Source organism: Rhinolophus sinicus, linkage group LG04 (genome assembly GCF_036562045.2).
Source record: "Rhinolophus sinicus isolate RSC01 linkage group LG04, ASM3656204v1, whole genome shotgun sequence".
Lineage (NCBI taxonomy): Eukaryota > Metazoa > Chordata > Mammalia > Chiroptera > Rhinolophidae > Rhinolophus > Rhinolophus sinicus.
The window spans coordinates 136,302,683-136,319,032 of record NC_133754.1 but is presented as its reverse complement, the minus strand read 5'-3'; the positions used below and the strand labels follow the sequence as shown (position 1 = coordinate 136,319,032).

Below are 16,350 nucleotides of genomic sequence, written 5' to 3'. Positions count from 1 at the left end.
AATGACCGCATTATAACTTGTTATACTGATAATTTTATGATCATTTCATAAAGTTGAAATTTTTTGTATTCTAATAAGGATGTTTTGTGGGTTGAGTAAAAGTCAATATTTTTCGCTTTCTTGAGTCTATTATCACTTGGTTTTAATTAGTGTGCCCTTAATTTCTGATTGCCATGTGAGGTAACGAATATGCCAGTATGGTTACAAAATTTTGTTGCATACCAAGTTATACAGAATCTGTTTTTATGTCTTCCTTCTATATTATTTCTGACAGTAGGATTATTTTACTGAACCAGCAGAGGAGACAGGTCAGATTTGCTGGTGAAAACATTCCTGAGGCAGGAGTCCAGTCCCTAGCTAGTCTTTTTCTAGCAAGATAGCAGTTCTTTAGGAGAAATGTTCTTAAAAGGAGTTAGAAATATTTTGGTGTGTTTTTGTCCATGAAAATGTATACTGAATTTGCAAAAGGCTTTTTCAAGTTGTCAAATCTGAAAATTATATTTTTTCCTTTTATAATAATAGATTATTTTGCTTAAATGAAACTTCTTTTATAACTACCTGCACTTGTACATGGTAGATTCTTTTCAAGCTTTTGAAGAATCTAATACATATACCCTGTTTACCATATGTTATAATCTTGTTAGAAGATAATTGACAAGTAGTAAGAACGTATTAAAAGGAAGATAGTGACAATGAAATATTAACTCAAAACAATTTAGGATTGACTTATCAGAGACTCTTAACATCCATTCAGGTAATTTATACATTAAGCTGTGAGTATGCCTTGTGATTGATTATAAAGACCTCTTGGGCAAAGGTACCTACCTCTGTGTTTGCTAAATACGAAAACTGAAGTGAAAGGCCCTTAACTCTGACCTACAGTATACTCTTTCCTGTCTAGTACATGGTCCAATTCATTTTTGCTTCTCTGCTAAGAAGTAGTTTGACACCTGCTTCTTGCTTTTGAGAAGTTTGTTCTTACTTCTTCTCAGCTCTTCCACTTTATGAAACTGAAGAGGGCCGCAGGGTAACCTGGCTCTCCTGTATCAGGGTAGTTCGAGGCAACCGACTGAACTGTGGGGGGAGTGATGGAAGAGCCTTGTTGTTTTGGCTAGTTTCATCCTCTTGGACTCTATTCACATACTTGAACAGCCTGAATACTTATATGAAGCTAGAAGTGAGTTAATGCCAGTTAGTGGTGGCAGACATTATGACTGAAGGTACCTGTGAGCACCACAGCATTCCACTCATTAACATGAAGATAGTATTTGCCCTTATTCTTTCTCTTTAAGAAGATGAGGTATGGATAGCTCAATCGGTATTCCGTAAATAAGATGTAATACTAGCCCTAGAGTTGATGACTGTATTTCCTTCTACTTCTCAGAATTTGTGTGCATCTCCCTTTGAGATAAAAAAAAAAAGATAACTTGGTAAGCTTTAACTCTTTGACCACGTTTATACAAGTTTTTTTTTTAAAGAAACACTTTCTTAAATTTACTTACTTAAACAGTATAACTATGATCAAGATATTTTAGTAGATTATTCATTTAGTCTGAAGGTCTATTTTTTTTAATTTGAGCTTGCTTATAAAAACAGTTACACCTTGAACAAGTATTTTATATCCTATCTGATTTCACCAGATTGGGGGTATGTTGGCGTGCGTGCGTGTGTGTGTGTGTTTGTGTGTGTGTGTGTATGTGTATTTTTGACCTTACGAGTTCTCAGTGGTTTCTTTTCACTTAAGTTAGGAACTAGGTGACTTAGAGGAAAAATACTAATTTTAAATAGATTCTAGTTTGGTTTTTTTTTTTTTGGCAGGACTAAGTTCTCCCAAGAAAGGTCTTCTAACATCTAATAACCTTACTGATTAATTCCTACTAAGTGAGTACACATATTAAGGAAGCTTCAGCTAAATCAGGTGCTGCTTCCAGCTCAGTGTTCCTCCTTATTCCTGTGTCATCAGTAAACTGTAGTGCTCTCAAGCAGCCAAAAATCTTTATTGTCATGATTTAGCAGAGACATTTGAATGCTTCAGTTTTATTTAAACTTATCTTTTACTGGAGGCCTTTAAAGGATATTCTCATATTGAACTTGTTCTTTATGTCTTCTAAACGTTAAGGAATCTCTGTTGTCTGGAATGTGGAAAGTGGACCTAGAAAGGTCATTTGTACCTTGCTGACAAATTTATTTTTCTGGATTTCTTTCTACATTATTCCAGCAATTTACCTTGCTCCCTTATCAAAAAATTAACTATTATACAACAATCACTTGCTTTAGTTTTCCAACTTTCTCCCTTCCCTCAACGAACGTTATTTAAAGAAAATTCCATGTATTTCTAGTTGTTTTCTATTATACGTGGCACAGATGTTATTACTTTCAGAAGAACCCTACAGGCTATCTGAGAACCAATCCCCTGGCTTGGGGGTGACATCAGAAAACTGATTTGTCTTCTCTGCTGGTGGGGGAAAGCATAATCCTATTATCTGGAATAATATGGAAAGAATCATAGAATCTTAACCATCAGGTAAGGCATAATTCACCTTTTAATTGAGCTAATGATGCGATTATATACTTGAAGAAAGATTACTTGGTATAAAGACTTTGTTTTATTTTTTTAGGGCATTGGCCCTAAACTGTGATGCTCCATTGGATGATAAAATTGGAGCAGAGTCTCGGAATTGGAGAGCTGGTAAGCCAGTCAGAGTGATACGCAGTTTTAAAGGGAGGAAGATCAGCAAATATGCTCCCGAAGAAGGCAACAGATATGATGGCATTTATAAGGTGCTCTATCTGGCATGACCTCTTGTTAGTCATTCTTCCTGGGCTTTCAGGACAGGGTTACCACAGGGAACTACTTTGTTGTGGGTGGGCTGGAGGAAACATTAGATCATCTTAGCTGATATTTCTACTTTTTCTGGAAATACAACAGATGCACACAGTGAGCTCTTAACTTTGATACTTTTAAGGCTAATTTTAAGTCTGTAAGGGCAGTGTTATATTTTCAATTAAGCTTTTTATAAGTATGTTTGTTCTGTGTGATAAAACCATTCAAATGACTTGGCCATTGTAGATTTCTTATATATCTTTCAAAGTGATTTTAATTGTAGTCAATTTTCAAAGCAGAGCACATTATAATTGTTAAAATAGGTTGTATTCTTTGTTTAAAAAACAGGCATCTACTGCCACCACTTTTTATCTACCATTATGCAAACTTCTATTAATCAGTGAGCATAATCTAGTTAGTATTTCAAATTTATAGCAACCTATACTTATATGGGAAGTATCTTAATAGGAAATAAGGTCAAAATAATATTTTAGTGAATATTCTTAATTTACTGTTACAGCAAAACAAATACCTTTTGAAGTTTAATTCTTAATTAATTTACTGTTACAGCAAAGCAAATACCATTTAGTTTTGGCAAGTTTAAACCACTAATATGATGGCATTATGACTAAGTTTAAACTTTAAATCTCAAACTAGTACTGAAATATTATGATTTAGGTGGTGAAATACTGGCCAGAGATTTCATCAAGCCATGGATTCTTGGTTTGGCGCTATCTTTTAAGAAGAGATGATGTTGAACCTGCTCCTTGGACCTCAGAAGGAATAGAACGGTCAAGGAGATTGTGCCTACGTTTACAGGTTAGATTACATTTGTCTAGGATACTTGTATATTCATAAAAACATACACCTCTGTACTATCAACATGACTGTACTATTAACACTAGATATAACCCACAGCAATTGATGAGTGGACTGTAAGGGGTGAGGAATGAAATCATGCACGTATACAGAAGGAAAAGAAGTAAAATGGTAGCATTCTAGGTGTCAAACCGCCTTAAGACCAGGAATTGGGCTTGGGAAAAGTTAGGCTGTCAGTGAAAAGCAAAATATTTCCAATTCAATTTGGAAATGACTTGAAGTATGAAGGGGAAAGGATACATAAAATTTAAGTATAGGAGGCCTTGAGAAGGGAAGTTTATCCTAGAGGGCATAGGGGGTGTGACTCTGGTAGGGGAAGGGGGGAGGTGGCTTATAAGAGTGGTCTGCTTCCTACCCTTCTCACTTTTCCTCACCCCTTTTCTCTCTTCCCCCTCAAAGCTGCTTCCCTGTCCTGTCACCACCTTGAGTGCTGCGCCTTTTTTTTTTCCCCTTTTGCCCATGCTTAGCTGTTAACCCATATAAGACTTTGCTAGTTTTGTGTGCATGGTGGATGGTATGGCTGCATTTCCCCTCCACTCCTGTACACCCCGGACTTTGTTCCTGACACTGACTTCAGAGCATGGTTTGAGTTTATCCTTCATCATTCCCCATTGTTGTGCTTCCTGTAAAGACTACCAGCTTTGTCATTTCCCCTGGCTCTGCCCACACTGCATGTGTAGGGGCTGAACTGTGGGCAAGTGTCTGACCACCCAGGCAGGTGAGTGTGTGTCTTCTAGTGCAAGTCTGTTTCCGTTGTTGTTTTCTCTTTAAACTCATAAGAACTGATTGTTTAAATGAGACCCATCAGCTGCTAAAATAACTGCTAAAATACAGTTGACCCTTGAACAATGCAGGGGTTTAGGGATGTTTACCCCAGTGCAGTCGAAAAATCCACGTATTGTCACACCCCCCCCCATGAACTTTCATTTAAAAAAGAAAATCCACGTATAACTTTTGACTCAGCAAAAACTTAACTAATAACCTATTGTTGACCGGAAGCCTTACTGATAACATAAATAGTCAATTGCACATATTTTGTATGTTGTGTGTATTATATACTGTGTTCTTATAATAAAGTAAACTAGAGAAAAGAAAATATTAAAATCTAAGAGTAAATACATTTACAGTACTGTTCTGTATTGATACTGTAAGTTTACGTTAATCTGTTTATAGGCTGAATCATCTGTCAACACCTACATCAATATTGTCTTATGATATAAAACACTGTAGATGTTATATGTGGTACTAACATTAGGCATGAAAAATGAAAAGATAATGTAAAAAAATATCTTTAGGTGTAATGATTTATTCATTGACAGCGAAGAAGCAGCAATATAATTGCCTTTATGGTAGCCTAGTGTAATAGATATTGCTTCGCAGTAATAAGGAAATCTCCAAAAAATTTTTCATTATGTTTACTGAAAAAAAATTCACATGTAAGTGGACCACACAGTTCAAACCCGTGTTTTTCAAGGATCAACTATAATTCTTTTTGTAACTGATATTTTTAAAAAACCCATTGTTAAACCCATTTTTGAAAGATTTTTTCAAATCTGTTCATCAGAGAATGTTCTAGATAGGTTAGATACGAAACTGAGCAGAAGCATGTAAGCCCATCTACTATAGTAAGTTAATGTATCATTGATGAGACCTGAAACATATGTTGAGCTTTAAAACATGAGTGTTACCGCAAAGCATGTCAAAAAAACAAAAAGGGCAACCAGTAAAACACAAGAGTAATAGGTAGAATTTATTCCTTAAACTCTAACCTTTGGCTGATAAAGAATTCAGTAATTTAGTGGCTTTACATCTTCTAAAAGCTTTTATTTCACCCCCTAACTTTGAGAGATAATGAGTTTGACCCTTAATGTTTTGGTGGTTTTTTTGTTTTGTTTTTTTAGATTGGCTCCACAATTTAGTGTAATTCCATCTACATGAGTACCATCTATTGTGCTCTGTGGTTGACGTCCACTTAGCTTCATATCTAATTCCACTTTCCTTTCTTCCTCAAAATTTTCAAGCCCCCTAGTCACAATTCCTGAAAACTTATCTTTCCTGTTTGAGGTCTGAAACTAAGATCATTGTATTATAAAACAGAATATCTTAACAATCAAAACTACATGGTTTTACACTGAATTTGGGATTTTAATAGCCTTCTGTCCTTTGAATTTTGTTTCTTTAAATGTCTGTTTCCTTTGTAGAAACTCAGTTCAGGGAAAGTATAGACTCCTTCCTCCTCACTTCCCTTTTAAAATTTCTCACCAGGATCTAGAACTCCCCTTCTCTGTGAAGCTTAAGTGTACATTGTACTTTTTCCCCCCCATCAGTATCCAGTAGGTTACCCTTCAGATAAGGAAGGGAAGAAGACTAAAGGACAGTCAAAGAAGCAGGCCAGTGGGGCCTCAAAAAGGCCGACTCCAGATGATGGTATGTAATGATTACAAAAAAGAAATCCTAATAACATAGTTTCTAATAAAGAGAAAAATTAAGAGAATAAATTGAGAAATTCATAAGAAATTAAAAGCAAAGTGAAAGGGGTGTTTTGGTGGGAGGGGAGCTTTTTTTTTTTTTTGGAATTTTCATAGTGTTGGAACCCAAACAGCAGCAAATATAACTCCAAGGGAAGTTAGATGCTGCTTTATGCAGGTTATCTTCATGCTAAACGTCACTGGTGCCAGTTAACTCTTTTGTTTCATAGTTCTGCTTAGAACCACTTGTAAGTCTGCTGATATATTTTTAAATAAATCTAGATGATTGTCCAAGTGCCTCCAAAGTGTTCAAAGCATCAGATTCAGCAGAACCAGTTGAGGCTTTCCAACTAACCCCTCAACAACAACATCTAATCAGAGAAGATCATCAAAACCAGAAGCTGTGGGATGAAGTGCTTGCATCTCTTGTGGAAGGACCAGTATGTAAAGATTTTTTTTTTTTATTATTATAATAATTATATGCTCTTTCATTTATTTTTTAAATTTATTTTTAAATTATTGTATTAGTTTCAGATGTATGTACAACATAGTGATTAGACATTTATATGCCTTATGGAAGTGATCACCACGATAAATCTAAGTATGTGTCACTATATATAGTTATAAAAGATTTTTAAAAATAATGTTCTGATATTAACAAATGAGGAAAAATAATTTCTCTATGAAGTATCATTCTCACAAGTCAGTCAAAACTATCCTTTTATCTAGTCTCATATAGTGCTATCAGCTTTTAGAAACAATCTGAGGCAGTTTTTAAATGCTTTTAAATTTATTTTATACCTCTTAGATGTTGGTTTTTGACCTCTCTGTGCCTGAATTTAGTAATTTATGTTGAGGTACTGTTCTTGGGAAGAATTTTTAGTTGTGGAACACCCTCAACTTAATCAGAAACTCATCAGGAAAGTTGTTATACTTCAAAGTTGCCTGATAGCATAAGTCTTAAGCAATTTAGCACAATTTTCAATGCCTACATGTTCAACCGAGGGGTAAATAAAACAGCAATGATTTATTTAAATATTGCATATGTTTTGGATTTTTTTCCATTTTTTGGTAATCGTAAAATTTCAAAGTGAAAAGGAATTACAAAGTTAACAGATGTGTGGATTTTGTATTAAGCTGTATTTTGCAAACGAAGCTTTCTTATCAGATCCCCAAAGCTAGAGGTTTCAAATATGGATTGTCTGTTCATTCCTTGCTCACTTGCTTTTATTGTCTTAAATTTTGCTTATGTATTTTGCTTATGTTTTATTAGACATTCACCCCTTGTCATGTGTAATATAGTTACTCTTCTGTTTTCTTTGCCTCCAAAGTATTACGATGTGCTGCTGTTGTGGGTGAGCTGTAGTATCCTTTCTTGAAATTCCATCTTGTCATCTTTTAGTAACTTCTTCTGTTCCTTTTCTTTTTCTCTACATTAGCCGGAACTTCTCGTGTGTCTGAAATGGGGTTAGTGAATATCTATATGTGCTTTCTGTCTATCTCTATTTAAAGGGAACTCTCATAGGGTCTTTGTGTTGCTTCTTGTTTGAGAACTAGTCATAGTTATGATATTAAGGAAGAACCTTCCTGATGTAATTTTTAAACTTTTAGAACTGGGTAAGGTTTATCAAATACCCTTTGGTTTTATATTGGAGTCATCACTTCCTTTGCCTAAAAATGTGATATGTTGGGTTATCCTTGGTAGAATGAGGCTTACACGTTTGAAAGATGGAAGTAAAGTGATTTAGCTCTGTGAGAAGTGTTACATGATTTTTAGCCAAGAGGCCCAGGCAGAAGGAGAGTCTGACCCTGGTAGGTCAGACTCATTTTCACTTGGAGCAAGTAAGACACAGCAAGCAGTTGTTGATCATGGTCTTACATTATTTGGTTGGAGAGGATACAGCTGGTTAGTGATAACTTGGGGGAGTTGTAGCTGTGGGTGGGCAGAGGATGAAGTAGCAGATAGGGGTGAAGAAAAGGCCACCAGAGTACACACACAAGTTCTTTGGCACATCTCTTGTCTGCGTCGCACATGTGTCCTGGGCTTCACGTGAGGCTTTTAATATGTATATCTTGGTTATCAATAAAAAAATTATCAAAATGGTTGAATCCTGTGAGATTTTTAGGCAAGGGTGTACAAATCCATATACTTGACTTTTCTACCTTTCAACATCTTCTTTCAATGCAACTTTCATATGCAATCAAGTCACCAATTGACAATTATCATACCAGAAAAAAAAAAGACCAAAAAAAATCCTGTCTGCTGGTGGCAGGATCTTAACGTGCCTGGGTCGGATGATGTGATGTTGCTGCAAGTGATTACCCTGGATGTTTATGTACTGTTATTGCTCTGGGTGGGTTTCATGCCCATTCTCTTCACATAAACCAGGAACACATTTATTAAGCCAGAAAAATCAGGTGTTGGCCAATGGTGACTTTTAAATAAATATAAACACGTAATATTTGCATTTATGTCCAAATGCTTTCCCAAGATTCTACATGACCTGTCATCCCTGTCTGCCGCTGTAGTTTCTTCTTGCTACTCTCAGGCCTGAACTGCTTTGGCTACAGTGATCTCTGTGTTATTTAACACACTCAACTCATTCCCACTGCTGGCCTTTACACATACTATTTCTCTCACTGGAATTCTTTCCTCTACATCTTCATTTGGCTCACTCCATATCCTGTAAGTTTCTGCAACAGTATTACACTCCTCAGGGAGGCCTTCCCAGACTACACTTCCTAAAACAGCCACTCTTTTCTCTGTTGCTTTAATTTACTTTGTTTCCTCAGTCATTACTATCTGAAATTGATTTTTTTTTTTTTTCCGTCTCCTCTCCTAAAGGAATATAAAGTTTCAGGAGAGCAGCGACTTTGCCTTTTTATCACCACTATGTGGATGAATGTCTAGCATGTTGTACCAACTCAAAATACCTATACACATATTATAGGCACCGTGGAGGTACCACGGAAATATCAGCATCAACAAAGGAATTGTCAGGAATAGGGTACCTGATACTAATTTATAGTTTTTTTCCACATCCCTCCCCCCAACTAGTACATTTTTTTAATGTGTTGCTTTTAATTCATACTTTGTTGATAATACACTTGACTTTCATAATCCATGTTTATAAATAAGTTAGTATCGAGATACAACTTTGAAATGGGAGCTTTGATTTTTCTCTAATTGAGGTATAATTAACAAACTACATTATATTCATTTTAGGTGTACAACAAAATGATTCGATATTTGTATATATTGCAAAATGATCACTACAATAAGTCTAGTTAACATCTGTCACCGTACATAGTTACAAAAATACTGTTTTTTGTGATGAGAACTTTTAAGATTTACTCTCTCTTAGCAACTTTCAAATATGCAATACAGTAGTAACTATAGTCATCATGCTGTACATTACATCACCAGGATTTATTTATTTTATAACTGGGAGTTTGTACTTTTGATTCCCCTTTACCCATTTTGTCCCTCCATCCCGATGGGTTATTTGATGGTCTGTTTAGTTTCCACATATAAGTGAGATCATACTGTGTTTGTCTTACACTTTGAGCTCTTTAATTTTTTTTATTTTTACTTGAAATTCTTATAGATTCTACTTTTTCTATTAATATAAAGAAAACACATAAAATACACTCTTCTACTACCAAAAATAAATGAATGAAGGATTATCCTTGTGACTATTCAAAAATCTACTTATCTTTGTAGTTTAATAGTACAAACAGCTTGGGTAAAATGGAATCAGTAATGGTTCTGAAGAGTATAGACTACCCATTTGATCATGTTTGCTTTAGATGGCTTTACCCTTTATAATTTAGTCCCAATTTGAATAAACGTTAGCATCAAGAAAATAGGGGATTTTTGGATTGAGGCAAAAGTATCACAGAAGATAATCTTAGGAAAATAAATATATTGATTTTTTTGGTGATCTTAGGTACTACAGAGTATTATTGCCCATTGCTTTTTTTTTTTTAAGCTTAAAAAATAAATATTCATGTTTTGTAGCAAAAGATTGAATAAATAATGCATATTCATATACTGGAATGCCATGCAGCTTTTTGAAAAATATATGTATTGACCTTGAGATAAACTGTCTGTGATTTTTTAATAGTGGAAAATAATCTCTAGAATGTGAGGTTTAAAGGGACATTTACTTTTTAATGCCATATATTTTTGACTTTGCAACCTTTTCAACCCAATCCTCATATTAAAAACTAATGTGTAATGGGGATGTCCGGTTAGCTCAGTTGGTTAGAGTGTGGTGCTGTTAACACCAAGGTTGCCGGTTCGATCCCCACATGGGCCCGTGTGAGTTGCACCCTCCTTAATATAAGTAAGTAAGTAAGTAAGTAAATAAATAAATAAATAAATAAATAAGATATCACTAAAAAAAAAAGAAAAACTAATGTGTATATCTTACAGAATGAGTTTTTATTTCAGTTTCTATTATATGTTTGTTAGTCATTACAATTACTCCTTGATTTTTTTTCTTAATAGAAAACGTATTAAATATTACTTAGACACTTTTTAAAATCACTTTGAATTTTATTAATATATTATGAAATGTGAAATGCTAACCGTTTTTTCCTTCCTTTTGGGTACCATCTAGAATTTTCTGAAAAAATTGGAACAGTCTTTTATGTGTGTCTGCTGCCAGGAGCTAGTTTACCAGCCTGTGACAACAGATTGCCTCCACAATGTCTGTAAAGTAAGTAGAATTTTTTTGTTGTTATTTTCCCTTATTAGGCCAGAAGGCACACTAACCTCTAAACCTGTTTTCAGTATATAAAGAAGAATTTTTCCTAAAACAGAATAGTTAGGGAATCTTGACAGTTCAGAGCATTTAATTGAATCTTGGTTGTAAATGCACACTTTAATTCGATAGTAATAGCAGTTCAAATATATATAGTTGAGGTATTCTATCATGTTTGGCATTGTTGAGGAGGGGTTGAAATGGAGACGAGAAAGTAAGGGTTTCTCTTTTAGTTTTTATATGTTTCATGTTGTATAATGCAAACTGCAATAGTTCCATGCACTTAGTGGAATCTAAAACAGATTCTATCTGGCAGTATGCCCAGAGTTGTTGAATATGTGTTATCAGTGTGGTGTGAAAGGAAAATTTGAGTTTTAGTAAATACAAGGTTGGAATCTTGCTTTATTGCTTTGTGATCATGTGCCCTGACCTAACTTCTGAATTTGTTTCTTTTGTAAAATGGAAAGAAGCCTTCCATATAGGTGTTAGTTAACTCTGTAATATATTTAGTACTTCTTTATTTTTTGAAGACACATGGTATGTTAAGTGATTTAATAAAATATATATAACTTAGTTCTAAGCAGGGGAATCCTGAATTGTTTTTCTTTAGTGCTTTATCAGGAAACCACAGGATTAAAATCCCACCTAGAAAATGAGGCTAGTGGGAATCATACATAATCTAATACCCTCATTTTACTGGATGAGGAAATTAAAGCATACAAAAGTTAAGTCATTTACCTGAAGTCTCACAGTATGTGCTAGACGTGGCACTAAAGCCATGTCTGTAGACTAGTTTTCATAGCACAGATTCAGGCCTTTACAGTTACTCACCTTTTATGTTTTTCTTGTTGCCAAACAGTGAGTTTCTAGTTCCTATTTAAAGCATAAGTTGTTGAGTGCTTTTCTGTGTTGCTTTACCCTCGGATGAAGTTGGGTGTTTTCTGGGTTTTCTGTTCTGTTGTGTTTTGCCTTAGGATTGCTTACAGCGCTCTTTTAAGGCTCAAGTTTTCTCCTGCCCTGCTTGTCGGCATGATCTTGGCCAGAATTACATCATGACTCCCAATGAGACTCTGCAGACTCTACTTGACCTTTTCTTCCCTGGCTACAGCAAAGGACGATGATCTGTCTGCTTCTACTGTGTTGCTCCTGGTGATTTTTTGGACAATAAAGAATCTAAAATGGTTGGGGGTGGGTGGGGGTGGAAGCAACGGTGGACCATAATTCTCATGTTCTGAAGCAGCTAATCCTCTTTCCTACATAGCCATCATCTTGTGTGTGTGGTAAGAGGCCCATTTCTCAGCTGTCTTTTAAATATCAAAAGGTAGTTCCTGTAAGTAACAACTAGTTGTAATGAGTAAAAGTCAAAGCCACAGCTCTAGTTGATAATCCAAGTTATGATTTATTTTGCAACTACCTCAGGACAGAAAAGATTTATGGGGATTTTTTAAATCATTGAATAATTAGTTAAATGAAATTTTAGCTACACACTGCCTCCCAAATATTAGTTGTGCCTGGTTCATGTAATTTGATTTTACAGAAAAGGAAGTGACACTTGAGATCGTTGGAATGAACGCAGCTTCTGTAGTGTGCATAATACATTTTTAATGTCTTCTTCCATTACGATGTGTGTTTTGCAAAGAACAGGTTCGTTTTTTAGCCCATTTTTGTGAGCTCCATTGTGCTTTTTTCTGGTGTTTTATGCAAGTTGACTACTAATGACTAATGAGAACAATATGAATGCGTTGTTGCATTAGTGTAATGTGGTGTGGTTTTGCACTTAAACAGAGGTATTCAGATGCTCTCATTGTAAATGTTTATGAAAAGCCTCTTCTGTACTCGTCAAACTGCTTTTAGTGAATCCTTCCAGTGGTTTTACATCTGCAGAGCATTGCGGACTGGGCTGACTTTTGAGAGGACTGAAATTGCTTCATATTGTGATCCTAAATTTTATATTCACTATACTCCCTAAAGTATACCTTAATAAATATTTTATGACCAGCAAAATAGCTCATCTTGCTTCACTGTTTTATATTTGTCTGTCTTATAGTATGTATTTTTAAGAATCATTTCCAGAGTATTTCATTGTACATTTTTATTGAAACAGACATTTTGCACAATTTTTTACTCTTGATTTTTGGTAATGAGAACTACTATGAAATCTTAAGCTCTAAGGACAGATTTCACCCTGGGTCTGACACTCCCCCACCCCCCCACCGCACCCCACTAAATGGGAAAATTTTTCAATATAAGAGCCTAGTGACTGTTCTTTCATCTATAACAACCTCAATCTTACTTTCAACGTTAGCATAGTCAGTGTTACTTTTTATTTCACAGTCGCAAGAATATTCTAAAACGAACGTAGTTCTAGTCTCTGAAACTATATTGTTACATTATCACCAGAGAAAAGTTTTAATTTGATCAAACCATTTTTCCTACCCCTAAATTCAGAGCCATATATATAGCCAATCTTTATTGAATGTTTGCTTTGTACTAGTCATTTGTATGGTTTTATATGTATTCATTTAATACTACATCAATCCTAAGAGGGAGCTATTATCCCCATCTTATGGATGAATGTCAAAGGTATAGAAAGGTTAAGAAACTTGCCAGAGTTCATATGCCAAGGAAGTAGCAGAACTATGCTATAAATTTAGGCAATCTGAATGCAGACCTGGCAAATTTTACTTCCGGGCTATATAGGCTCTCACATTTGACTATAAGCCAGACTAGTTTCATTACTTTTCCTGTATTAAATTAGAAATCATGTTCAGGGAAACATTTACAGCATAGTAATTGGAGCTGTATGTCACTTAGGGTTATAAATGTTGGAATCATTTTTATTTTGAAGAATCAGATTTAAATAGGACCTTCTTAGATTGACAATGAATCATTAAATTGTGTCATCTGGTGTAATTCCCTCCGACATTGGCCGTATCTCTGCATGAAGGGTAGGGAATATCTCCCAGTTTCAGCTACTTGAACTGGTTTAGTTCTACCACTTTTTTAAGTAAAATAAGTGATTCCCACAGTTACATTATCTATTGTCTTAACTTTACTATAATGATAGACTAGAAAAAAAAGCTGGTTATAGTTTAACATGTTCAAAAGTGTCAAGTATGGTCCAAAGCCAAGCAATTTTTTTAAAGACATCATTTTTTTAACATAAGTATCTCAGTTTGTATCTGAAAGATACGGACTTTTAGAAAACATAACAATACTCTTGTCACACATGTAAAAAATAAAAATTTAACGGTAATTGAGTAGCTAGTAAATGTTCAAATTCCTATTGACTCATATGTCATACGTGGATATTTTAAGTTAGTTAGTTTGAATCAGGCTCCAAATGAGATCTTGCATTATTATTACTATCTTAAGTATCTTTTAATCTGTATATAGCCCGTCTGTCTTTTTTCTTTCCTTTACCTTTTACAATTTGTGTGTTGAAATTGTTTTGGAGTCTTTCTGACACAGATTTTTCTGCTTATAACGACGGGGAATGGTTTAACCTGTTTCTCTTTATATTCTGTAAACTAGTAGTTAGAATTCAAACATGACCATATTCAGATTTGATTTTTTTTTTTCAGAAATGGTGTGGTTGTCCTTCAGGTGGTACATAGTATCTGATTGTCTCTTAGGCTTAAGTTTGAAAGATGAGCTTTTCCCTGGATTCTGTTACACTTAGTAGGTTACTGTGATTGCTATTACTCAGCCACTTCCTTATGGTAGGATTTTTTGCTTTAATTTTTTTCTAGTTAGAGTAGGCAGGGCCTCTAGCTTTAGAACTCACGTCTGAATAATATGGTTCATTCAACAAATATGTGCATGCTGGTATGTTTAAGGATATTAGGTAACCTTTCGAAAGCTGACTATCTAAAACACCCTTAGCTTTCTCACAACCCTGTTGTGACAATTCAGTTAACAGAAAGGGGTCCTATAAAACAAAGCTTTGGATTTCAGTGTAGATCCTACTTACAAGAGCTGTGTAGAAGTCTGCTCTGACTTGCCCACTGTCTGCTATTTCTTTCTTTGCCCATTAGGGACCATACCTTTCCCCATTCTTCTTCAGAACAGCTTGAAAGACAGAGGTCATGATTGTCTACCCAATTTCAGGGAATTGAGTTTGATGGCCCACTTGCCAACAGCTCACATTGGGAAGAGTATTCTTGTCCACTGTCTGCTAACTGGTCCCCATACTAGACCTTTAAATCCCTGAAGGAAGTGATATTTAGTAACCTGGAATAATCAGACACTACCCAGAAGAAAAAAATGATGAAACACCAATTGCTGGACATAAGAAATCAAGAACTAACTGTGGATGACCAAACAACTACTATTAAAAAAAAAATGAATGAAAGAATGAGTTTTACAACTATATCCTCAAGTATGAAATTGCATTGCATTGATGGAAGAAGAACAAGCTGCTGTGTGAAGAGTAATTTGAGATTAACATTCTTAAAACTAAACATGATTGTGGAAAAAAAAAAGGTAACAGACAAAACAGAATGGACACTGCCAAAATTTGAACGTATTGCTGATAATCCGTTATATATGGATATCCCACAATATGTTTATCTATTCATCTGCTGATGATATTTGGGTTGTTTCCCGGATTTTGTTCTTATAAATAAAGCTGCTGTGAACCGTTGTGTGTAAATCTTTGGGAAATAGTTTGACAACTTACAAAATCAAATATGTGCTTACCATGTACTTCAATTTCATTAATTGTTATTTACTCAAAAAAAATGAAGAGGCGTTACCAAAGTAGTTAATATCATTTTATATTCTTGCCAATAGTCGATGAGAGTTCTGGTTGCCCTACATTGTTACTAACGCTTCATTTTGTCCTTTCTTTTCATTGTAACCATTCTAGAGGGTGTTTAGTTTCCATAGGAGACAAGAATGGGTTGAATATTTAGTGACCAGAGTGAGTTAGTCATTTGTAATCACCAGCTATTTCTGGCTCTCGCATGTGTCAGGATTGTACATCCTCGCCTCCTTGTGGTTTGCTAGGGCCATGTGACTAGTTGGCCAGTTATTTGTAACAAAAGCTATGTGTCACTTCTAGGCACAGCATTTTGTTGCCCTCTGGAATTTACTTTCTCCTTCCTTGGAGACCAGTAACACCAAGATAGAGCTTTCATATCAGCCTGGGTTCCAGAATGAGAGTGACCAGAGTCCCCAGCCAATTTGTGATGGGCATGCAACATGAGTGAGAAGTAAATCTTTAAGTCCTTAAGGTTTTTAAATTGTTAACATGACCTAGCCAATTGTGATGGATAGAAGCCTTCCTAAATTCCTCAGCCTACCAGTAGCCAAGGAAGTGAATTTTTTGTTGATCTTTTAATGATATGGAAGTAGAACTAACACTATTTTTAAACTAAATTTTTTAATATCCAAATCAGTTGACTAT

The 16,350-nt window shown here is 35.1% G+C and overlaps 1 protein-coding gene across 2 annotated transcripts in view; it reads left to right on the top strand.

Moving 5' to 3' along the window:
* UHRF2 (ubiquitin like with PHD and ring finger domains 2) overlaps positions 1-12,946 on the top strand; it is a 68,375-nt gene extending 55,429 nt beyond the window's left edge. Inside the window, exons 11-16 of one of the 2 annotated variants that reach the window (XM_019727140.2) lie at positions 2,619-2,781; positions 3,503-3,643; positions 6,031-6,130; positions 6,454-6,611; positions 10,797-10,895; positions 11,915-12,946. In XM_019727140.2, coding sequence (XP_019582699.1) covers positions 2,619-2,781; positions 3,503-3,643; positions 6,031-6,130; positions 6,454-6,611; positions 10,797-10,895; positions 11,915-12,061 — 808 coding nt within the window. In that variant the 3' untranslated portion in view covers positions 12,062-12,946. Of the gene's footprint in view, positions 1-2,618; positions 2,782-3,502; positions 3,644-4,102; positions 6,131-6,453; positions 6,612-10,796; positions 10,896-11,914 lie in introns of those variants that run through there. The other variant, XR_012495715.1, reaches the window with a different exon arrangement.
* Positions 12,947-16,350: the final 3,404 nt, after the last annotated feature.